The sequence below is a fragment of the Clarias gariepinus genome, chromosome 14 (assembly GCF_024256425.1).
Source record: "Clarias gariepinus isolate MV-2021 ecotype Netherlands chromosome 14, CGAR_prim_01v2, whole genome shotgun sequence".
Taxonomy (NCBI): domain Eukaryota; kingdom Metazoa; phylum Chordata; class Actinopteri; order Siluriformes; family Clariidae; genus Clarias; species Clarias gariepinus.
The window spans coordinates 31,686,745-31,710,000 of record NC_071113.1 but is presented as its reverse complement, the minus strand read 5'-3'; the positions used below and the strand labels follow the sequence as shown (position 1 = coordinate 31,710,000).

General features: G+C 41.5%; 2 protein-coding genes across 2 annotated transcripts in view; one reads left to right on the top strand and one right to left on the bottom strand.

Moving 5' to 3' along the window:
* LOC128541041 (A disintegrin and metalloproteinase with thrombospondin motifs 14) overlaps nt 1-12,322 on the top strand; it is a 38,780-nt gene extending 26,458 nt beyond the window's left edge. Inside the window, exons 16-22 of the mRNA XM_053511127.1 lie at nt 527-690; nt 2,345-2,510; nt 2,789-2,921; nt 3,433-3,643; nt 4,219-4,348; nt 9,498-9,575; nt 10,455-12,322. Coding sequence (XP_053367102.1) covers nt 527-690; nt 2,345-2,510; nt 2,789-2,921; nt 3,433-3,643; nt 4,219-4,348; nt 9,498-9,575; nt 10,455-11,110 — 1,538 coding nt within the window. The 3' untranslated portion in view covers nt 11,111-12,322. The remainder of the gene's footprint in view (nt 1-526; nt 691-2,344; nt 2,511-2,788; nt 2,922-3,432; nt 3,644-4,218; nt 4,349-9,497; nt 9,576-10,454) is intronic.
* A 3,091-nt stretch (nt 12,323-15,413) lies between these two features.
* On the bottom strand, nt 15,414-19,740 carry star2 (steroidogenic acute regulatory protein 2). Its single transcript, XM_053512059.1, has 7 exons — nt 19,665-19,740; nt 18,958-19,074; nt 18,641-18,777; nt 16,752-16,910; nt 16,417-16,601; nt 16,011-16,104; nt 15,414-15,512 (listed from the first exon to the last, which is right to left on the bottom strand). Exons 1-7 carry the CDS (start codon nt 19,726-19,728, stop codon nt 15,414-15,416), a joined length of 855 nt encoding a protein of 284 aa, XP_053368034.1. The 5' UTR covers nt 19,729-19,740.
* Between the last annotated feature and the right edge of the window lie 3,516 nt (nt 19,741-23,256).

Below are 23,256 nucleotides of genomic sequence, written 5' to 3'. Positions count from 1 at the left end.
CTGCATAACCTTTAACCCTACAGTCCCTCTGTTACTCAGATTAGACACCACCTGCCCCCCAAAAACGTTGCCCTTGCGAAGGGTCAAATTACTGTCCTGCATCAGGCAGTGAGTGGAACTGGGTTAAGAACACATTAAACTTGGAAGTGATTGAAGAAGGTCATGTGACCTGATGAGTCCAGACTGAGCCTATTCCAGGGTAAGAAGGGAAGGACATGAAGCGATGCTCCCATCATGCATAGTGTCCACGGATGCTGACATTCTCTCTGCAGCTGAGAGTTTATCTCCCACAGCACGACTATAAACAATTAAAACATTTTAGTGACAATTTATTAGGAAAACATTTTAAAATATTTCTTCCAAAAATTATTTTTTTTTCAATCAGTATAAAAAACTGTGAAATCTTAAAAAGGAGACCTAGAAAAGGTCTGTCAGTCTAAAACCTGGCAGAGATAAAGGGAACTTCACAGATGACAGATAATGGAACAGATAAGGGATTAACGGATAAATACGTTCTGTTCCACAGCGGTTAAAAGTCAGGTGACCGGGAGTTTCATCCTCAACGCAAAGGGAGATGAGGTGAAATCGAAGACGTTCATCGAGAGCGGTCTGGAGTGGGAGTACACACTCGAGGGGGACAAAGAGACGCTAAAAACCGCCGGGCCGCTGCATGAAGGCCTCCTGGTGCTGGTGAGAGAAACACAACGTCCTGCATGACTCCACACTGACACCTAACACCTCCTCATCATCACCCGGCGCTCGGCCCTTTCATTACATCAACACGTCTCACTCAGGAGAGTAATGAGGCTTAGAAACGAAATATTACGTAAAGTCCAGTTAGCTGAGTGAACGTGGGAGCTCTGATCGACCGGGGGATCCTGATTGGAGAACATCCCATCCATCAGAAACTGGGGAATTACTCTGATCATGTGATTAACCCTCTTTGGGGTCATTTGATCCCGTTCAATGTTTAAAGTCTCAAAATAAATGATTGACGTAATTTTTTTTGCTTGATATTCAGTGACTTTTATACATAAACTTGGGCAACAATTTCAATTCTGATCATTTTCTGGCAGTTGAATTTGCTGGGGTCAAAGTGACCCCAAGGATAAAAGATGTTAGTAAACTTGAAGGTAACAGGAGGGTTAATCACTCATTATTAGACCTCTGATTGGCTCTGATGCCCCAAATATAAAAGAGTTTCTCTAATAGATTATAAATAACCACAAATAATAATTCAGTCCAATAATCTTTATCATGTGGCGTGATACAATTATACAGAGTAGCTGTTTATTATTATATCATTTTAGTTGTTATATTTTAAATAAATTGGAGTGTGTAAAATTTAGATGATATATACAGTATATATATAAAACACTGTTTGGTGCAAAGAACCTTTAGAGGAATAAAACCTCGGGATAGATTTATCAATTTAATCCATAAATCTTGTAATGAAGTATTTAAATTAATTTTATTTTCTTAAATGCTTTCCAATGAGATATTTAGTATAGTTATGAATTCTGATTAGCGTAGCTGTAATTAGTATCTAATTACAATTATTTAAGGTAAATTACTGGTAGATTTGATTTAAAAGCAAATAACAGCACAAATGATTTTATTAATAGAAGAAGAGAGCAGTGTGATCAGAAGAGTGTTGGTTCAAGCCCCCGATCTAACCAAGTTGCTGCTGTCCTGCCCTCGAGCAACACCCTAGGATTTAGATGTTTGTGATTATTTGTGCAGCACTAATGTAACTGTATATTTGTGTGATGTCTGGACAGTTTGATAAACTCGACAGAGCTGTAATTGTAAAAAATAGTATATTGCTGTTTAATTAACAAAGATCGGAACATCTGGATTGATGAACTTTTTGTTGAGGAGCCTTAAAACAAATAAATCAGCAATGTATCTTGAATAAAACTTTTACTAAGAACCGTTTCCTGATAAATCCATGTAGTAAATAAACGTAGCATCACACCGATCTGCAGCTCTGTCGTGCTGTAGAGAAAACTGGGTGAAGATGCTAATGACAACATCTGACTCTATAAAACTGATGGCGTCCTGCAGGTTTATTAATTTCTGAAGATTATCCTGACGGAGCAGGTCCCAGCGGGAGATGAAGATAGCGTATAGATGTCATTCCATCGTGTATGAGCTCGTCTCTATTTTTATCCTCTCTCTCCCTCCACCTCCAGCTGATGGACTGACAGGCTCGAAAACTGATTTTAAACTTTACATGTTTTTTGGCTGAAGCTTATCCATTTCATGGTGCACATGGACACGTGTGTGTGTGTGTGTGTGTGTGTGTGTGTGTGTGTGTGTGTGTGTGTTTTCCTCTGTATAGGTGGTTCCTAAAGAAGAAGACAGAAAGATCAGTTTGAGTTACAAATACATCATCCATGAGGATCTGGTTCCCGTCATCACCAACAACAACGTGCTGCTGTCTGAACTCGACAGTTACGACTGGGCGCTGAAGAGCTGGACACAGTGCACCAAGCCCTGCGGAGGAGGTGTGTGTGTCTGTGTGTGTGTCTGTGTGTGTGTGTGTGTGTGTGTGTGTGTGTGTGTGTCTTCAGTAGTGTGTAGTTCTCCTTCAGTAGTTTAGTTGATATTATGGAAATATGGCATTGCAGGATTTGGCAACAACTGCTGCTGGGAATGTATGGAGTGTAATTTGTGTGTGTGTGTGTGTGTGTGTGTGTGTGTGTGTGTGTGTGTGTGTGTGTGTGTGTGCCTGTGTGTGTGTGTGCCTGTGTGTGTGTGTGCCTGTGTGTGTGTGTGTGTGTAGGTGTACAGTATGCTAAGTACGGTTGTAGGAGAAAGAATGATGGGCATCTGGTGTCACGAACTCTCTGTGACATCAACAAGAGGCCCAAACCGATCCGCAAACGCTGTAATGTCAACGAGTGCAACCCACCCACGTAAGACTGCCCGTCTACCTGCCCGTCTACCTGTCTGTCTGTCTGTCTACCTGCCTGTCTGCCCGTCTACCTGCCTGTCTGTCTGTCTGCCTGCCTGTCTGTCTGTCTGCCTGTCTGTCTGCCTGTCTACCTGCCTGTCAGTCTCCCTGCCTGTCTGTCTGCCTGTCTGTCGATCTGTCTGTCTGTCTGCCTGACTGTCAGTCTGTCTGTCTGTCAGTCTCCCTGCCTGCCTGTCTCCCTGCCTGTCAGTCTCCCTGTCTATCTGTCTGTCAGTCTCCCTGCCTGCCTGTCTCCCTGCCTGTCAGTCTCCCTGCCTGTCTGTCAGTCTGCCTGCCTGTCAGTCTGTCTGCCTGTCTGTCTGTCTGTCTGCCTGCCTGTCTGTCTGCCTGTCTGTCTTTCCCCCAGGTTGCCTTGTTGTCTTTGTTTTTTTTGTGTATGTCTATCTGTCAGATGTCTAATTCAGACTGCCTTAGGAATGTGTGTGTGTGTGTGTGTGTGTGTGTGTGTGTAGGTGGATAACAGAGGACTGGGGTGCGTGCAGTAAGACGTGTGGTGAGCTGGGTATTCAGTCACGTGTGGTTCAGTGTGTTCAGCATCAACACAACAGCACACACAGACTCCTGCACACCAAATACTGCACCTCAGACAAACCCCCTGCACACCGAGTGTGTAACACCACCATACCCTGCCCTGCCCAGTGGAGGACAGGAGCCTGGTCTCAGGTGTGTGTGTGTGTGTGTGTGGTGTGTGTGTCTGTGTGTGTATCTGTGTGTAAGAAAGATAAGTTAGATTAGCGGGTGTGCTATAAGGATAATATACAGGATAAGGGTTGTGACTAGACTAGGGTTTGGACCAAACTGTGGGATTTGCTGGGTAATGAACCAGGTGGGCTAAGAGGGGTGGACTAGTGGTTAGAGTGACTCTGGGACTATGGAGATAGGCAAGACAAGGACATAAACTAGGGGAACAAGCTAAACTGTGGACTAGATTAGGGGACGGATTAAGGGAAGGTCTCGACTATGGGACAGATTAAGGGAAGGTCTCGACTAGGGGACGGATTAAGGGAAGGTCTTACTGTAAATATGTGGCGGGCTTGAGATTGAACTAAACTATGGTGGAAGCAAAGAAATGGACTGGACTAGGGGACAGACTGTGGTTATGTGTGGACAAGTAGTGGGACTATGACTAGATAGAGTTACACAAGTCAATTATGTGTGTGTGTGTGTGTGTGTGTGTGAGGGGGCAGTGTTGGGGGTTCTGGATGTGTATTAATGTGTGTGTGTGTTTTACTCTGCAGTGCTCTGTGACGTGTGGTGTCGGAATCAAGCAGCGTCAGGTTGTGTGCAGATCTTCAGAAAACACCTCAGCTCAGTGTGATGAAGCAAAACCTGAGAGTGTGTCCATCTGCAAGCTCTCACCATGTCCAGGTGTGTGTGTGTGTATATGTGTGTGTGTGTGTGTGAGAGAGAGAGAGAGAGATTTGTTATAGTCAGTACAAACATTCTGAAAAATAAAAACAGAAAGGAATTCTCCTCTGCCACAAAGATCAAAGTTACAGCTTCACCTCTGATACTGGAGACTCCTTACAAAAACAAATGTCTCTTACGAAAAATTCACACTATTAAAGATTTCACATGTTTTTAAATTTGATGCATAACATTAATCTGCACACCTTCTGATTGTGAAGCTCAGGTACAGAAGTGGAGGTGAATCCCTGGTGGAATCTCAGCCTTGTTTTGTCCAACACAGTACATATGAGTGTGAAAACATAACCGTGCTCTCAAGAAGAGGATTCAGAAATCATTTGAGAACAAGTTGCTTTGCTTTGCGTACGGTTTATCAGCAGATTGGTTTTTTTGAATGGAGAGTCTTTCTTCAGAAATTCAACTCAATTCAATTTTATTTATATAGCGCTTTTAACAATAGTCATTGTCTTAAAGAAGCTTCACAAAAATGAAATAATTTTTTAGAAAAGAAAATATTTGGAAGTGTGTATGTGTGAGAAGAATGTGTCTAGATAATAATGAGATGAATGAATGATGAATGAAATTTCTCTGATAAAGAAGCCAAGGGTGACGGCGACGGTGGCAAGGAAAAACTCCCTGAGATGGTAATAGGAAGAAACCTTGAGAGGAACCAGACTCAACAGGGAACCCATCCTCATCTGGGTGATAACAGATAGAAATAACATCATGTGTGTTATGCAGCTGAAAGTTCAATATAACAGAAGTTATTTAAATTAACATGAAGTCCAGTTCAGCACAGGGAGTCAGTAGGTGCAGAGGGCAGATGGGGTCTGGATCACTGGGAGCACAGGAGCAGGATGTGTAGCTCCAACCATCATAAAGCAGAATCCAGCTGGAGCTGGTCCTTCTCTGGATGCCTTAGAAACCTCGCAGGGTTGGCCTTTGTCTACTAAAGCTGGCACAATCTCCAGATGTCTCAGGATGGGTAGAAAAGTACAGAACAGATGGAGAGAATTAGCGTAGTTGCCATTCAGGATAGATGTAATGGAGTATGAAGTTATGGGATGAGTTACGCGTATGTCAGATTAAAGAGATGCGTCTTGAGTCTACTTTTAAACTGGGAAACTGTGTCTGAGCCCCGAACACTGTCTGGAAGGCTATTCCAAAGCTTTGGAGCTAAACATGAAAAAGCCCTGCCCCCTTTTGTAGATTTTAAAATTCTGGGAATTACCAGAAGTCCAGAGTTTTGTGATCTTAAGGGACGTTGTGGATTATAGCGTATCAGAAGACTGGTTAGGTATGAGGGAGCTAAACCATTTAAAGCCTTGTATGTAAGTAGTACAACCACCTACTGTAGTAATGCATTACAATAGTCCAGTCTGGAGGTCATGAATGCATGAACTAGCTTTTCTGCATCAGATACGGATAAGATGCTCCTAAGTTTGGCGATATTTCTAAGATGGAAAAAGGCTGTTTTTGTGATATTGGAAATATGATTTTCAAAGGACAAGTTACTGTCTAATATCACGCCCAGGTCTTTTACTGTTGAGCTAGTAGTAACAGTACATTCTTCTAAACGCAGGCTGAATTGTGAAAGCTGTTGTGTACTGTTTTTGGGCCGATGAGTAATATCTCTGTCTTATCTGAATTTTGTAAAAGAAAGTTATTGGTCATCCAATCTTTTATGTCCTGGACACACTCGATTAATCTAGACAACTTGGGTATTTCGTCTGGTTTAGTTGAGATATATAATTGGGTATCATCAGCATAACAATGGAAACTAATCCCATGCCTTCTAATGATGTTTCCCAAGGGAAGCATGTATATTGAGAACAGCAGAGGTCCTAAAACTGACCCTTGTGGGACCCCATATTTCACTGGCATTACATCAGACGGTTCTCCATTTAGATCTACAAAATGGTATCGATCAGACAGGTATGATCTAAACCATTTTAATGCCTGCCCCTGAATACCTATATGATTTTGTAGGTGATCTATGAGAATATTATGATCTATAGTGTCGAATGCAGCACTAAGACCAAGTAAGACTAGTACTGAGATGCAGTTTTGGTCTAAAGCTAAAAACAAGTCTGAAACCTGACTGAAATTCTTCTAGGATGTTGTTTTCCTGCAAGAATGTGCATATTTGAGCTGATACTACTTTTTCTAATATTTTTGATATAAACGGAAGGTTTGAAATCGGTCTGTAATTTGTTATTTCATTCGCGTCCAAATTAGATTTTTTAAGAAGCGGCTTAATAACTGCCAACTTGAAATGTTTAGGGACATGACCTAGATATAATGAAGAATTAGCCCAATAATGTTTAGAAGTGGCTCTCCAACCGTAAGCATCACTTCTTTTAAAAATCTGGTTGGGATCTCCACAGGTTCACCAGGGAAATGAAGACCTGCAGAGTTGGACTGTGAGCTTACTGGGCAAGTTAAAGCTTCTTCTTCACATGTTTTAGCCAGGTCAGGTTTAGTGAATAAAAAAGATCCGGGTCTCTAAAAACGTTTTTTTTTTTACTATTTAAAATATTCGCCTGAAATGTACACCGTGAGAAAGAGAAGAGTGCAATCATGTGCAAAAAACAGATCAGAAGATCTCCTGCAGAAGCTGCAATGGTTCATGTTTAAAAAAACAGAGAGGCTTAATGACATTCAGGTTTTCATACATTCGCTGGTTCTGTTAGAGTGTTTCTCTGAGAGCTTGAATTAATCTGTGAAAATACTTTGCTGAGTCCACATCTGGTCTGCGGTCCACCACAAGCCCTGGTCTAGGTGCTGAAACTTCTCATTAGCGTGGAACGTGAAACCGCTTAGTTTTCCATTTCATTTTATTCATATTGAGCGTTTTTAACAATCGTTAATTTAACACAGCAGCTTTATAGAAATCCAGATGTAGTTTTCGATCTTTAATGAGCAAACCAGAGGAGACAGTGAAACCTCAAGAGGAACCAGATAGATCCTATTAACAGTCCTGAGCCTTAGAGTCTGTGATTTCAGTAGTGTCCATGTATTCTATACATATTATATTGGGTTGTTGTACAGGCTGTACCGAGGTGATGACGGTGGTCTTATCTTTTCTTTATATTTTGGTCTTATCTTTTCCTTGTATTTTTTTTTTCATATAATACTTCTGGGTAATTCCTATAAGTTTCTAAATGACAAAATGTATTTTTTTTTAGAAGAAGCTGCTTCTTGTTGATTTGTTCACATTCCATTCATTAAGACCCTCGGAGACTCTGGTGACCAAAATGTGACAGTAAAATCAATTAAGTCCATCGAGTAATAAAGGTAGAAATGAGGAGTGTGTGTGGATGCCTTTGGGCTGATCAGATAGCAATCCTAAGCCATGAACCTACAGTAATAAGTAAATGGAAAACACACAGGTTTCTTGTACAGAAAATCCAATAATGAGTCAATAATGTACATAGGAGCACTTAAATGGGTCAAAGTTCGTATCTATGAGAAGTTGTTGCATGGCCACGTGTGACATGGGTCACTAGTGTCACTGAACATAATCAGCATCAGGGTGGTGTGATGAAGTGACCGCCTCGTAGCTGTTTTTCTGTAACAACCATCCCCTAGTGTTTCATTTGACATTTTATTATATCATGATATAACAATTTACAGTTAAATCCAGAAGTATTTGGACAAGGACACTTTTGATCATTTTGCCTCTGTATACTACCACAATGCATTTAACGTAAATAAAAATGTTACTTCCAACTGCAGGAAAGATTCTCGGCTGCCAGTGTATAAGGTCTTTTACACATTCCTCAACTATTTAACGCTGGTGTCTTTCATCTGAAACATGTACACTGATCAGCCATAACATTAACACTTTTACATTGATTATCAGTTATATACCCGTAAGCTGGTGACAGGATCAGGGGCATCCAAGGCTCACCCATGCACACGGGAACCAAAGGCCAGCCTGTCTGGTCCAATCCCACAAAAAAGCCAATTCACCACAGCTTGTTGAAAAAAATCTGATAGAAATGCACCAGAACACCCAGTGCACCACAGCCCACCACGCAGAGCTGCCCTGGTGGCACAAGAGAACTGCACAATACTGGGCATAATGTTTTGTGTTGTAATGTTGGGGCTGATGAGTGTACTGACACAGAGCAGTATGGCATCTGCCTAGCTGTGGAAACTAATACCATTCTTATGAATTATGTTACCTAGAAGAAACATGTAGAGGAAAAATAGCAGCGGACGTAAAACAGAGCCCTGTGGAACACCAACCCGACTTTTTTCAACTCCTACATTTTCTAATCTGTGAAGGAGAATACTATGATCAATGGTGTCAAAAGCTGCACTGAGGTCATGAAACACAATTAAAAAGATGTTACTCTGATCAGAGGCCAGTAGGAGGTCGTTTACTACTTAACCAGTGCTGTTTCTGTAATGAGGCCTAAATCCTGACTGATACCGTTCATGAATGTTTCTCTTATGTACAGTAGATATGAGCATAGCTGCAGTGCTACACCTTTTTCTAGGATCTTGGAGATAAGTAGAGGTTTAATATTGGTCTTTAATAAGACAGTTTACCGTAGTTGGGGGTTGTTACAGTAGTTTAAAGAGATTAGGCACATTGTTGGTGCTAAGGGCAGTATTGATTATTTTAAATAGAGGAAATGTCTACATACAGTAATAGCTCTAGTACACAAACTGATGATTACTGTTACTATGGTAACAATAAGATACTACAATGAGCAGTTTATATATATAATGAGTATTTTGATATACTGTAAAGCTGTGGTGGTGAACTCCCATAGAGAATTAATCAGTAATCAATCTGACCAATCAGAATTTGACGGATTCAACAACACTGTGGGATAAGTTTAATTAATTGTATTATAATGTGGAAAAAAAGTCATTTTAAAAAAGAAGGTTAATGTTATCCACTCTCCTATACAATCGTCCCTGAGTTACAGATAACAGAGAAGCCGTGCTGTGGTGCTAAATGTCCTCCCACACAGCTCTGCTCTGTGGTCCTGTAATGTTCAGGGTGCCGTGTATTTACTGTTCTGTGTATGATGATGTACAGTGTATACGAGCTCTGTTGGGGAATGACACTTAAAGCAAGTTTGTTTTTCAGGAGAGTCATCGCTGTCCCACCCTACTGCGGACTCCTCAGGTAACGACACTGCTGATGGGGACGTCAATAAGATCTTGAGTGAGTATTGAGTGACACATCAGGACAGTGTCACTACTCATTAGGGAGAATCCGATTGCTAACCCCAGGCCTCATGGAGGAGAGTTGCTCTAAACCCACTGTCCTGATGATTAATGAGAGATTTTGGAGATTAACGTTTATGGCAAAACTTAAATTTATACTTTATTCGGTTATTAATTTTTTTTAAACTGCAGACGCTTACACATTCATAATAAGAAACAGGAACTCACAAAACCTGGGCTTTTAGCGATGTTTTCCATCAACAGTCATAGTGACAGCGATAAAGGCAATCATCATTATACTTCTGAGGTTAGACCAGGAACATGAAGCTGAGGAACTATAACTCAGGAACTATAGTCCAGGAACCTAACTTTCAAAAATTACAGCTCAAGAACTCTAGCTCAGAAACTGTAGACCTCAAACCTCAGGAACTGTAGCTCAGGAACTTTAACCTCAGGAACTCAAACCTCAGGAACTGTAGCTCAGGAACTTTAACCTCAGGAACTCAAACCTCAGGAACTGTAGCTCAAGAACTCAAACCTCAGGAACTCAAACCTCAGGAACTATAGCTCAGGATGTGTCTAAAGTCCTAAACCTCAAAAATGACAGCTCAGGAATCTAAGCTCCAGAAACTACAATCCAGGAAACTAAACTTCAGTAACTGTAACAAGGTATTTCCAACCATAGAAACTAAAGTACAGGAACTTTTATAGCTCAGGAACCTAAACCTGTGACTTGCATTGCACTGTTATATAACATTTATCAACACATTGTAACCAATCAGAATGCAGAATTTAGCACTACTTTAATTATAAGTAAAACTGACATTGATACTAATGACTTTCTCTCTCTCTCTCTCTCTCTCTCTCTCTCTGTCAGATGAACCTTGCGTTCATGATGAATCAATATTCTGTCAGATGGAGGTCTTGGCTCGGTACTGTTCTGACCCTGGGTATAATAAGCTGTGCTGTGAGTCCTGTAATAAGAACATGGGAATGTCTACAGCAGCACCTGGTTCATACACGTCCTCCTCAGTGGAGCCTAACTCCTCCTCTAACCCCCTCTCCTCCAGCGCTTACCCCTCCATCCTGCCGACCACGCCTCCTCGGACGACTGATAAAGCTAATGCTAAAGATAGCCAAACACACTCCACTGTGCCAGGTCTGGTCACAGCTACAGCTACAGGTTCAACCCCTCACCCCGATGGAGTTTCTTCAGAGTCTTCTCCACCTTCTGGTTCACCTCTACCTCCAGAGCTGACTGCTAGTACCAGCAATATTATTAGCACTGGCACCAGCATTAGCACCAGCATTAGCACAAGCACAAGCATTAGCACCAGCATTAGCACCAGCATTAGCACCAGCATTAGCACAAGCATTAGCACAAGCATTAGCATCACTGCCACCCATCGGCCTTCTCAGGACACGCAGAATACAGAACCTCAGGGCAGCACTTTAACCCCATCAACTTTAGTCCCGAAAGGACCGGAGGAAGAGGTGGACACCCAGAACAGGAACGTAACAGTGGTCACATGATCAGGAAGTGAGACGCTGTGTCCCTGTGGTGCTGAGCGCGTTGTGCCACTGAAACAATCTCTTATTGTTTTTGTTTTTTTTTGTTCGTAAACCCTCTGTGCCAGTAATGGGTTACCTCAGACCTGCAGGGTGAAACTACACAGGTGTAAAACCACATTTCCCACAATCCTTTGCTGCATGGAAGTACACACTAAAAGGTGCTGTGATTTTTGTAACTACTTTGAATAACGTGGTGAATTTCAGCGACCCTACCGCTCGAGTGTTTGTTCAGAACTACTTGATTAATCCAGGATCATCATTAGCACATGCAGCTAGAGTCAGGTCTAAAAGTCTGCCCTGGAGCATGGGCCATGATCTTAACCCCTGCTGTATGTGAGTGTTTAGAAGTGGGGCTGTTGGTCATCTGATTTAGGACAGATTTATTTTATTGTTTGTTTTTAAATGTTGTATTATTTAACTGGTGCATCAGCTCATAAATGTTTGAACAAGATTAATCAAGTATCAGCTGTGTTTATTTAAATCATTAATAATCTCTGTGATATACTCAGACTTTTGGACCTGACTGTTCATACTTCAGTTATGTTTAGTGCATACGAGAGCCGTTCAAGTCAAACTGGGACTTGTGATTACATTTCTGCTGGTGGCGTAGAAGCGATTGCCTCACCCCCTGTGTACAGTCCGGACTTCGCTCCAAGACATTTTAAGACATTTTTGGGCTGGTAAAGGAGTTCCTGGGAGGCCAGTGTTTCTTATAGAGTTACATATATAGTTTTATATAAAGAAATAAACTCTGAGGACTGTTCTGTTCTGTTATTGTGGACAGTTAAAGGTCCTGCTTTGACTCGAACGCTCCTCATATTTAGTACTCAAACAGGTGTACAGGTAAGGTGGGTTTAAGCTGCAGCACATTCTTTCATTTTGTTTCCTAAATCTTAGCTGGAGTTTGGGATTTTCCTTTTTTTTTTTTATTAAAACTGTATATAGTGTAAATGTCAGTATTATTAGGAAGGCATGTAGCTATTAATAACCATAACACGTACAGTAGATCCTGCAATAACTAGGAGGACCTGGTGGCTGTGGTGTTAAAGTTTAACCCTTGTTTATTATTGTATAGTTATTGTATATACATGAATGAGAGCTTTAAATGTTAATATTTATTATGTTTTTAAAAATCGTAGGAAGATGAAATACATGTAAATACAGTACACATTAGAAAAAGTGGTGTAGTGGTGTGTCATTTATCTGCACTGAACATAATGATTCAGAATATTTATATTAACGGCAGACTTTTATTATAGATTTTTAATGCAAGTAAACCACAAAATGCCTTTTAAAGCCTTTTAAAGCCAGCAGGGACACTAATAATGGATGGCTTTTTAAAAGTTTGATAAAATGATGTTGAGAGAACGTTGAATGAACGACCTAAACATAATGTTGCAAATACAACCTCAAAACAACATAATTGTAACCTTTATTTAGAGCATTTTGCAAATTAACACCCGGACACGGGTCCGAGCACATCCATACTCCCTTAGGTTTCTAACTAGGTTTAGAATTCCAGTTGGAGATTGGGACAGACAATAACCAACAGCTTCCCACACACAGCGTGTATCTCATGTCACACATCTTTTAGAGTTGTAATGTTACCTATTTGTTTCATTTCCTTTCAAAATATTACGGTGAGGTGCGTCTTAGCTCCCAAATTACTCTGCTGTAATATGATGTATGTGGTGCTTGCTATTATGTGTACAGGTAGTCCCTGAGTTACACACGAGTTCTGTTCCAGGTACATGTTTGTAAGCCGGATTTGTTCTTAAGTCCAACAAAGTGTGTCGTATATGCCTTTAACATGAATATACAATATAAAGCATACCAATCCACTTGACTAAATCTGTCCCCTTTCCCCACAGTGCCATCATGTGGCCAAATACCAGAACCTCATGTAAGCCCTTTTAAACATGCCTAATGGGAATCCAGGACTGCATTTTGTCTCAGAGCTGTTTTCCACTGTGTTGGACTGTGAACTCTGTTTTGTTGAGGATTTTCAGAAATTAGTATTATTCACCATCAGGACAGCTTTACAGGACAGACATTTCCAACACACACACATGTACCAGAGTTTAGACATTTTATAAATTCACTTACACACTGAGAATATTGTACATAATTGTAAATATTAGTATCTGGTGCACTGCAGTGTCTATTTTTGTACAATACACATGAGCTACTTCCGTGATTTGTTCGCATCTACGAATGTTTGTAAAACCGTGTTTAGCTTGCATCTGCAGAAATTCGTAACTCAAATGTTTGTAGGTCGGGGACTACGTGTACTTAGCATTGCACATATATTTTTTTTCTTTTTGGCTTCATTGTTGATAAATAAATAACGACACGGTGAAAAATGTTATACGTTGGGTTCGTCTGAGGTTGTATTTGCAGAATACTGAGTCCCGCTATGGTCAGAATATTTTTTTTACACAAAAAATATATATTTATGAGGGGCCACCAACTTTTACTCATATCAGTAAAAGCCACACAATGACATCTGAATCCCAGCGAAGCGACAGACTTGTGACTTGATGATTTCACTCCTTTGCGCTTGCTGATCACTTCATCATTCTCCTCCAGAGACACTTTTCTTCTAAACACTATGAATTTTTTTACAGTTTGTAATGACGACTGGGATTTCAGAAGGATTCGCTTCGGCCTCACACACAGCACACTTATTCTCTTTAAACCCTTTTCCCGGGGACAAGATGGTGATCTGGAACATGAATACAGTCTGATCTTATCTATACACTAGTATACTTAGTGTTCCCAGATGTATGTGTTGATGGAGGACGTGTGTGTAGTGTATGGGATGAGTTATAGAGATGGGCGTGGCTTTGGCATGTACAAACTCAGGGCTCTACACTGATTGTTTAGTATTTCTTGAAGGAGGTGTGGCCACCCCTGAGCTTTATTAGGTCACATGACCATAGCAGGCTAAAGGCTGTACTTGGTGCAGGACCTCAGTAAGTTCTGTGTCCATTAGTGTGTTCCATCTTGGGACATATAAACCTTACAAACTAATACGGTCATCATGGGTCTGTAAGCAGGTTGGATCTGTTTAATGAGCAGGTGGCTGACCACGCCGCTTTCCACAGGAGCACATAAAACTTTATTTATTTACAGTAAGCTTATAGTTCTTAAACTGATCCTTTTGAAATGTAAGAACTGGAAAACCTGGAACACGGAACACTTTCCTCCTGATCTAAATCTACGTCAAGTAAAAAACAAGGGTTTAATATATATGTAATAATATACAGTAAGTAACAGGAAACAGGATGTAGTGACTGTTTAAAACCACAGACATACAGATACGGCACTGTGCAAAAGTCTTGAGCCCCCATTTCTCCATTTAAAATGAATTTAATGTATAAAGAAATGTGTAAGAACTGTTACAGCCATGAAATTGATTATTTACCTGTAACAGCGTGACCCCAAGGTTTATTTCACTCGTACACGCCAATTAACCAACAATTAATGATATAACGATACGTTCCATCCGTTTATACTGAAATGCAGCCTCGGTTAGAATCAGGTGATCATTTTGAGTAATATGAGTGGAACTCCAGCTCAGAGCAGTGTGTGTGTGTGTGTGTGTGTGTGTGTGTGTGAGAGAGAATCTCTGACTGAATTGTTACACCAACGTCTACTGAGAAGTTTATAAAACTGGATTATAAAAGGTTCTCCAGGTCCCTCGCCTGCCAGAGTACACTCTTTTGTGACGGAAAGGTCTAAGAGTGACAGATGTGGAGCCCCGCCCCCTAACCACACCGACCCACTGTGATAATCTTCTTGCCTCCTCAGGGGGTTTTTATAGCAGAGCACGGTTTAGACCTGTTATTATTGAGAAACGTCAACCATAAAGAGATGATGAGGACATTTAGAGTCTGATGAATGAGTTCTAGCTCTTAATTTGAAAATAATTGAGTTTAGATTGTAGGAGGAAATCTATCGATCGCTCTGTCCAGTGTATATTACTTATATTACTTTATATAATCTCATAATCAGGAGCATTAGATCAACTCGATTTTATAAAAAAAAAAATTTAAGACCTGTTCACAGGGGTGCATCATCAACATCATTATCTTCTTCTTCTTCTTCATCACTTTAATTATTATTATTATTATTATTATTATTATTATTATTATCATCTGTATGTTGGACTGTCAGAAAGATTTTAATCTGATCTGATACCCAATAGGTTTGTGTGTGTGTATGTGTGTGTGTGTGTGTGTGTGTGTGTGTTAGTAGGAGCTCATTTCCTGTCCATCTCCAGTCGTCTCCGTAAATTCCTTGTGAAGTCGAGTTGAGCCTGAGGGAGCGCCTGATTCACCAACGATTTAGGAAGCCAGCCCTGAGGAGAGAAACACACACTCAATATGGAGACAGCTGAACTTCATCACCTGTCCATCACCTGTCCATCACCTGTCCAAAACCTGTCCCACATCTGTCTATCAGTAGTTTATTAGGACCCAGTCACCTCTTCATGACTTGTTAGTTACATACAGGTACAAAATGGTACCCCAGCGCTATCTGTCTCCTGTCTCTCTCCTGTCTATAACCTGTCTCTCTTATGTCTATCACCTGTCTCTCACCTGTCTATCATCTGTCTATCCCCTCTCATCACTCTATAATCTGTCTATCCATCTGTCTATCCCCAGTCTATCCCTGTATATTGTCTGTTTCTCACTTGTCTTTCATCCATATTTTCCCTTTTACTTTTCTATTTATTTTTTTTTCACTTTAGTATTATTACTTGGCCTTTCACATTTACAGATTTATCTTGAAATTATTTTTAGGTTAAAACAATGAACACTTTTAAGCTCCATGAGTTTATTAGGACTAAACGCACCTTTACGTCCATGTTGAGCAGCCAGGTGAGTTTGCTCTTTGCAGTGCAGCCAGGTAACGGCTGGATTATTATACACGTGGGACCATCTTCAGCTCTGTGACCACAACAACATACAGCATGTACATGTCAATTTCATCATTTGATTTTAGCAAAATATGTTAACCCCAGAATGATAACAGGTGAATTGTAAAGTAATTAATCACGATCAATCAAATGCAATAAAAATGCAACAAACTATATTATTAAAGTTTTTAATGATTTGATTTAAATAATAGACAAATAAACTGTAAATAATCCTGGATGGAATGTGATGATAAAGGTGATGTCATGGGTTTAGGTGTTGTGATTGGCTAATAAACTATGTTCGAGTGTATGAGCAAAAAGGCTTTGCGGTTGTCATGGATACCTGATGAATCCTGGCTGGGGTGGAAACGCCTCCAGGTGAGTCGCGGCTCCGCCCAGGTAAATACATTGCTTCGTCTTCAGCGAATGCCTGACACTCAGGAAGTCCCGCTGACCGATAAGATTTCCCGCTTTTCCTGCCGAGACCTCATGCGTCACTATGGTTTCCTTCCCTATGCGTTTCAGGACCTGCGTGGCAAAAGGAAAGTTGTTTTTAAATAAAATGACCAATATTCTTTTCCCCAAATCTTCAGTGTAACAGGATTTCAAAGTGAATAAATTTAAGTGCCTCTGGGTTCATGTTCATATATTGTAATTTTATAGTCTATGATGACGCACCCTGATGTGTGCGATGCTGGGGTTCCACTCCTCCATCTCCTCCACCTTCACAAACAGAAGCTCATAAAGGTCCTCCGGTGGAGCGTCAAGTTCGGCCTCCAATCTGAACACCTTACGATTCCCCTCAACAACTTTACTGTATATCACCTCACCACTGTCCTGTTCACACACACACACACACACACACACACAAACAATATTAGCTAGCTTTGTAGGCCTGTAAATAAATAAATGATCAGAAGAAAGCAAAAAGTAACAGGATGGAGTAAAAAAAAAGAAAAGAAAAATGGGGGGAAAAATCCATCCTCACAAAACAAAAGTCATAAATACGAAGGCAAATTTAGGCTGCTGATTGATCGTTTCATCACTACTATTCAGAATGACATCATCAGTGTGTTTCTGACAAAATGTTGAAGTTTAAGGTGAAGACAAAGCATGAAAAGAAAGTGTGCAGTGTTTTTGGCGTGTGTAGAGTGTACAAATGTGTGGAGTGTTGAAGTGTGTAAAGTGTGCATGGTGTTGAGAATGTCTAGAATAAACTATCATCTATCCTCATCCTCCTGGACCTGTCAGCTGCACGGTGAACCACATGATTCTATTTTCTATTCCTACAAGCCTTGGAATCTGTGGAACAGCAAGGCAATGGTTTGCTTCTTCTTTAGAAGATGGGTCATATGAGGTGACATGGAGGGGATTCACATCTGCCTTAATCAGACTCTCTACTGGTGTCCCACAGGGCTTAGTACTTGGTCATCTTCTGTTCTCCCTCTATACCCGGCCTCTCGGTAACGTCATACTGTATCATCACATGGCTTTTCATACCATTGTTATGCAGATGACACCCCACCTATTTTCTCCTATTTCCTCTCTCAGACACTCAGGTCTGACCTCACCCAGATCTCCTCATGTCAGGCAGACATCTCATTCTGGATGGCAGCTCATCAGCTGAAGCTCAGGATCTGAGTAAAACCAAACTGTTGTTCATCCCTGGCAACTCATCCCCCAGGTCAAGAACTTGTGATCTCCCTGGACAACACTCAGATCACTTCCTCAGCCACGGCCCACAATCTTGGGGTAACTGTGGACACTCGTTTGTCATTTTACTGACACATTGCTAACCTTACTCCCTCTTGCCTCTTTTTTACAACATGAGATGAATACGCCCATTTCTTTCTTCTCAGGTACTGTTTGTTCAGTCCCTTGTTATTTCAAGACTGTACTACCACAACTCACTCCTGGCGGGTCGGTTTCTGTCCACCCTTCGTCCTCTGCAGCTGATCCAGAATGCAGCTGCATGTCTCATTTTCAAACTTCCCAAGTTCTCCCACATCACCTACATCTCCGCTCCCTGCACTGGCTTCCTGTAGCTGCCCACACCAATTCAAAACCCTGATGCTCACCTACAAAGCTAAAAATAACCCAACACCCACATTTACATTTAGGCATTTGGCAGACGCTCTTATCCAGAGCGACTTACATTTTTTATCTCATTATACATCGGAGCAATTGAGGGTTAAGGGCCTTGCTCAAGGGCCCAACAGTGGCAACTTGGTGGTTGTGGGGTTTGAACCTGGGATCTTCCATACCGTAGTCCAATGCCTTAACCACTGAGCTACCCCTGGCTCACCTCTCTGCTCTAATCACACCACGCACTGCACCACGTTCCCTCTGATGCTCCAGCTCTGGATAAGAGTGTCTGCCAAATACCTTAATGTAAATATAGGGTTTGTAGAGTATGTAGAGATAGGGTTTAATGTGTGTGGAGTGTGTAAAGTGTGTACAGTGGGGGAAGGGTTTAGAGTGTGTAGAGTGTGTAGAGTGAGGGAAGGGTTTAGAGTGTGTGAAGTGTGTTCAGTGTGAAGCAGTAAATGTAAATAAATAACAGTGACCTGTGTGAATTCGGTCCTCCAGCCCTCAGCGTTCTGTGTGATGTCCAGAGCTTTGTGTAGAGCTTCATGTCCCTGCTGCTGAAACCACAGGTCTGTGTCCTCCACACCATCACACCATGAATCTGTCTGCTCCGTCTCTGTGAACCAGGATACAGATAATTCACCACACACACACTCAGACTCTGTTGTCTGAATAGAGCTTTAACACTGATCCCTCACACTGATCCCTCAAGTTGATCCCTCAAATTAATCACTTATGCTGATCCCTCAAATTGATCCCTCACACTTGATCCCTTGGGCTGATCTCACACACTCACCCTCAGTGATGTTTCTCCATGCTGAGCCCCAGCTACTGCTCATGACGGGGAGCTTCCTTTGTTTCTTCATGAGAGCGATTTCCTGTCCTAAAGCTGCTATGGCCTTACGCTGCAGACCTGACACACACACACACATACATACACACATGTTGCATTTTACACAAACATTTCGAAATTTAGATGGATAATGTACAACAAATGCAAACGTTTATGCACCCCATGCATTTGTAAAAATACATTTCTACAAATAAAACTAATTCCAAGAAGATAAATAAATAAAGTGTGGCAAAAATAAAACATATGCAACAACCCCTGTCATTATTATTATTATTATTATTATTATTATTATTATTATTAAGACCACCTCTAAGATTTGGCTTCTGGTCATTGTTTGCTTGTATTTGTAAAAAAAAAAAAAAAAAAAAAAATATATATATATATATATATATATATATATATATACAAAATATTGTAACAGTAACACTCCTGATAATAACAAGATTCAGTTAGATTTGTAGTCCAGTGCTTTACATAAAAGATGTACATGACAAATAAAACAACTTTATCTCCATAATCAAAGAATAAAAGAAGGCAAAAAAAGAATTGCTGCAAATAAATAGCGGAGGATTTTAGTGAAGCAATAAGTGAATAAATAAAAAGAAGTGAAATGTGTAATGATATGGTGTGCTGTGATGCTGAGATGTTACCTGTCACACTCCGGAGATGTTGGTATGAAATCCCACAGCACAGCTTGGCTATGGCCGACAGCATGATGCTGGTGTGTGTGTGTGTGTGTGTGTAGGTGTGTGTGTGTGTGTGTGTGTGAGGCGCATGGCAGAGCGAGGACGACACACTGCAGGGTTTTATACGGCCACATGAAGGCCAGAATCCCAGATAAGACTAATTTTATCAAGGACACCCTCGAGAGATGAAGAGGGATGTTGAGCAGGTCATGTTCTCATCTTCAGCTTTGTTCTAAAACTTCTGTGTGGTTGCTAATTTATTTGTTTGTTCACTGCTATTTCATTCTTATTTTAGCCTTGTTTCATGTTAACAGTGAAATAAAAATAATATAATAGAGTGATCTAGATATGAGTTTGTAATAAGCAAAATAACTTGGATGTGTTTAATTTCCATTGTAACTGTACTGGGGAGATGGGGTAACTGTACTGGGGGTAACTGTACTGGGGTAACTGTACTGTGGGGTAACTGTACTGTGGGATAACTGTACTGGGGGTAACTGTACTGTGGGGTAACTGTACTGTGGGATAACTGTACTGTGGGGTAACTGTACTGTGGGGTAACTGTACTGTGGGATAACTGTACTGTGGGGTAACTGTACTGGGGTAACTGTACTGTGGGGTAACTGTACTGTGGGATAACTGTACTGTGGGGTAACTGTACTGTGGGGTAACTGTACTGTGGGGTAACTGTACTGTAGGGTAACTGTACTGTGGGGTAACTGTACTGTGGGATAACTGTACTGTGGGTAACTGTACTGTGGGTAACTGTACTGTGGGGTAACTGTACTGTGGGATAACTGTACTGTGGGGTAACTGTACTGTGGGGTAACTGTATTGTGGGGTAACTGTACTGTGGGGTAACTGTACTGTGGGATAACTGTACTGGGGGTAACTGTACTGGGGGTAACTGTACTGTGGGGTAACTGTACTGTGGGGTAACTGTACTGTGGGGTAACTGTACTGTGGGGTAACTGTACTGGGGTAACTGTACTGTGGGGTAACTGTACTGGGGGTAACTGTATTGGGGGTAACTGTACTGGGGGAAATGGAGTAACTTTACTTGAGAGATGGAGGGAACTGTACTGGGGAGTTATGGTATGGAACTTTACTGGAGAGATGGGGGGACTGTATAGGGGAAAGGGAAAAGGGTAACTATACTGGAGAAAATGAGACCTGTACTGGGGAGATGGGGGGAACTGGAGAAGGAAACCCAGATGAGGATGGGTTCTCTGGTGAGTCTGGTTCCTCTCAAGGTTTCTTCCTATCACCATCTCAGGGAGTTTTTCCCTCAGAACCATCACCCTTGGCTTGTCTCATCAGGGACAAACTGATCTTTTTGATTCACACACACTCACATTCCATACAAACTTAAATAATTCTTATGATTGTGTAAAGCTGCTTTGCGACAATGACAATTGTTAAAAGCGCTATAGAAATAAAATTGAATTGAATTGAAACAGGGGCTGCACTGAAGAAAATGGGAAACTAGAGAGATGAGGAACTGTACTGGGGGTGGGGGGGGGACTGTACTGAGGACATGGGGCACAGTACTTGAGAGATGAGGAAACTGGGAGGGGGGGGTATTCTAGTGGGGAACTGTACTGGGACACAATGAGAACTGTACTGGTGAGTATGGGACACTGTATTGAGGGCGGTATTGATACATCACTTGATGCCGGATAGTTTATATAATTTCTTCATGCTAGTGAGATTACAGAGCAGGGTTACCTGTACACAGATGGATCATCCACTTGTAGTGTCGCCCAGTTCCCACTTTTTTCCTATGATTTTGGCTCTGGTGCCTACAGACTCATCTACGATTATGATTAGCCTCGGGTCTTTGTACAGTAAGAGCCTGGCTTACCACATTGTAATGAGACAACCGATAGTGGATCTGCATGTCAGCATGGTGGACGTTTCATAACCTGTAGGTCTGCAGTAGCTCATTTAAAGTTTAAAGTCAAACAGTCATGATGGTGGATAATGTACAGACGAAATGTGAATTAAATGAGAAGTGTTATATCTCCAACAGCTCTAGGTTTAGAAGAAGGTCTTTGTTTGTCAAATACAGTACGGACGAAATACTTTCTTTAACTATCCCAGCTTGTTTTAAATAAAGCTCAGGGTACAGCGCCCCCTGGTGTAGAGAAGGTATTGTTAAATAGCACAACAGTGACATCTTGGAAATAGCAGGGCTGGAACCCCGTTATTTGTTGACCCTGGAGTTTTACTGGGTACGTATAAGTGTTCTTCTCTGTGCAGTGTTTTAAAGCCAAGAGGATGCCGATCATCTCTCCCAATACTGACGTCCAGCTCTGCATTAGGCTCTGCATTAGGCTCTGCATTAGGTGCATGTAGGTAAGAGTGTTATCACAGTGAACCTGGTGAAGTTGTGAAAGTGCATGTTGTGTTAGAGAGTGTTGAAATGAGCAGAACCGCATGCTCAGCTCCCTGACTGAATCATTACTGTATGGTGGCTGAGTGCTGTGAGGTGTGAGGTGAAGGAGATAGTGGAGGTGAGATGGAGGTCAGGGATGATACGAGATTGAGGTCACAGATTATGTAACAAATCTCCACTCAGCTCTGTGTGCGGCTTTCAACTGCTCCATTCTGTCTCACACTCAGAGCCCATCCTGACCTCACGCGGAACCTCGGCGATGCACAGGGAAGGGGCCCGCCCACCTGACCTGTGGACCACACACTCTCACAGACCCCCAAGGGCTCCCACTACACTGATAAATTATACATACCCTTATTTAAATAGTTATTTAACTGACTCCCCTGATTTCCTTTTATACATTTCCCTGGGTGCAGAAGTAAAGAGCAATAATTAATTCATGCCTGAGAGACAGGATCATTTTAGTCTAAATGTAACACCCCAGTGAGAGGAACCATCATGCCCATATAGCGCTCCTGAGTCTTACGGTATGCAGTGTGTTCGTGAGCATTTGGCAGAAGTGTTAAAAATGTAAGATAAGAACGCACGGCCTTCATCACGCATGTGGACACACACACACACACACACACACACACACCACCACCAACACACACACACTGGGCTCTCTGCATCATCACTGATAAACACTCAGTGCTGGTCTTTAATTGGTCTCTTAATAACTCCATCTCTACCTGTGTACTGAGCACACACACACACACACACACACACTGCAGACCCTCGCCACAGAACTCCGGATGCTGATTGGTCAGAAGGTGTTGATTAGTTCTCTATACAGCAGCTCTGACAGCAGTGCAGGTTTATGTTAATGTGTTTGCTCTGACACACTCTGGTTTCCATGGCAACAGCTCATTCACAGGGGCGTGTACGGGAGAGGAGGAGGAGGAGGAGACGTGTGTGTGTGTGTGTGTGGGGGGGGGTGGTTGGGGGGATAGTGCGCTGGAATAACAGACGTGAGAACCTCCGAACTCCCTCCAAGACTAAAAGACTAATTATTTACTTAATAATTAATCTGTCCTGTAGTTTATCATTTATACAGATTATATACACACACACACACACACACACACACATAGTGAACATGATGTGAATATTTTTATT

Bases quoted from the DNA above. Each gene is read 5' to 3' on its own strand.
- star2 (XM_053512059.1), bottom strand. From the start codon at position 19,728: ATGCTGTCGGCCATAGCCAAGCTGTGCTGTGGGATTTCATACCAACAT. The intron at 16,911-18,640 runs GTCACTGTTATT...GTGTGTGAACAG, and splicing joins GGAGGACCGAATTCACACAG to GACAGTGGTGAGGTGATATA. The intron at 16,105-16,416 runs GTATCCATGACA...TTGTGGTCACAG, and splicing joins CCCCAGCCAGGATTCATCAG to AGCTGAAGATGGTCCCACGT.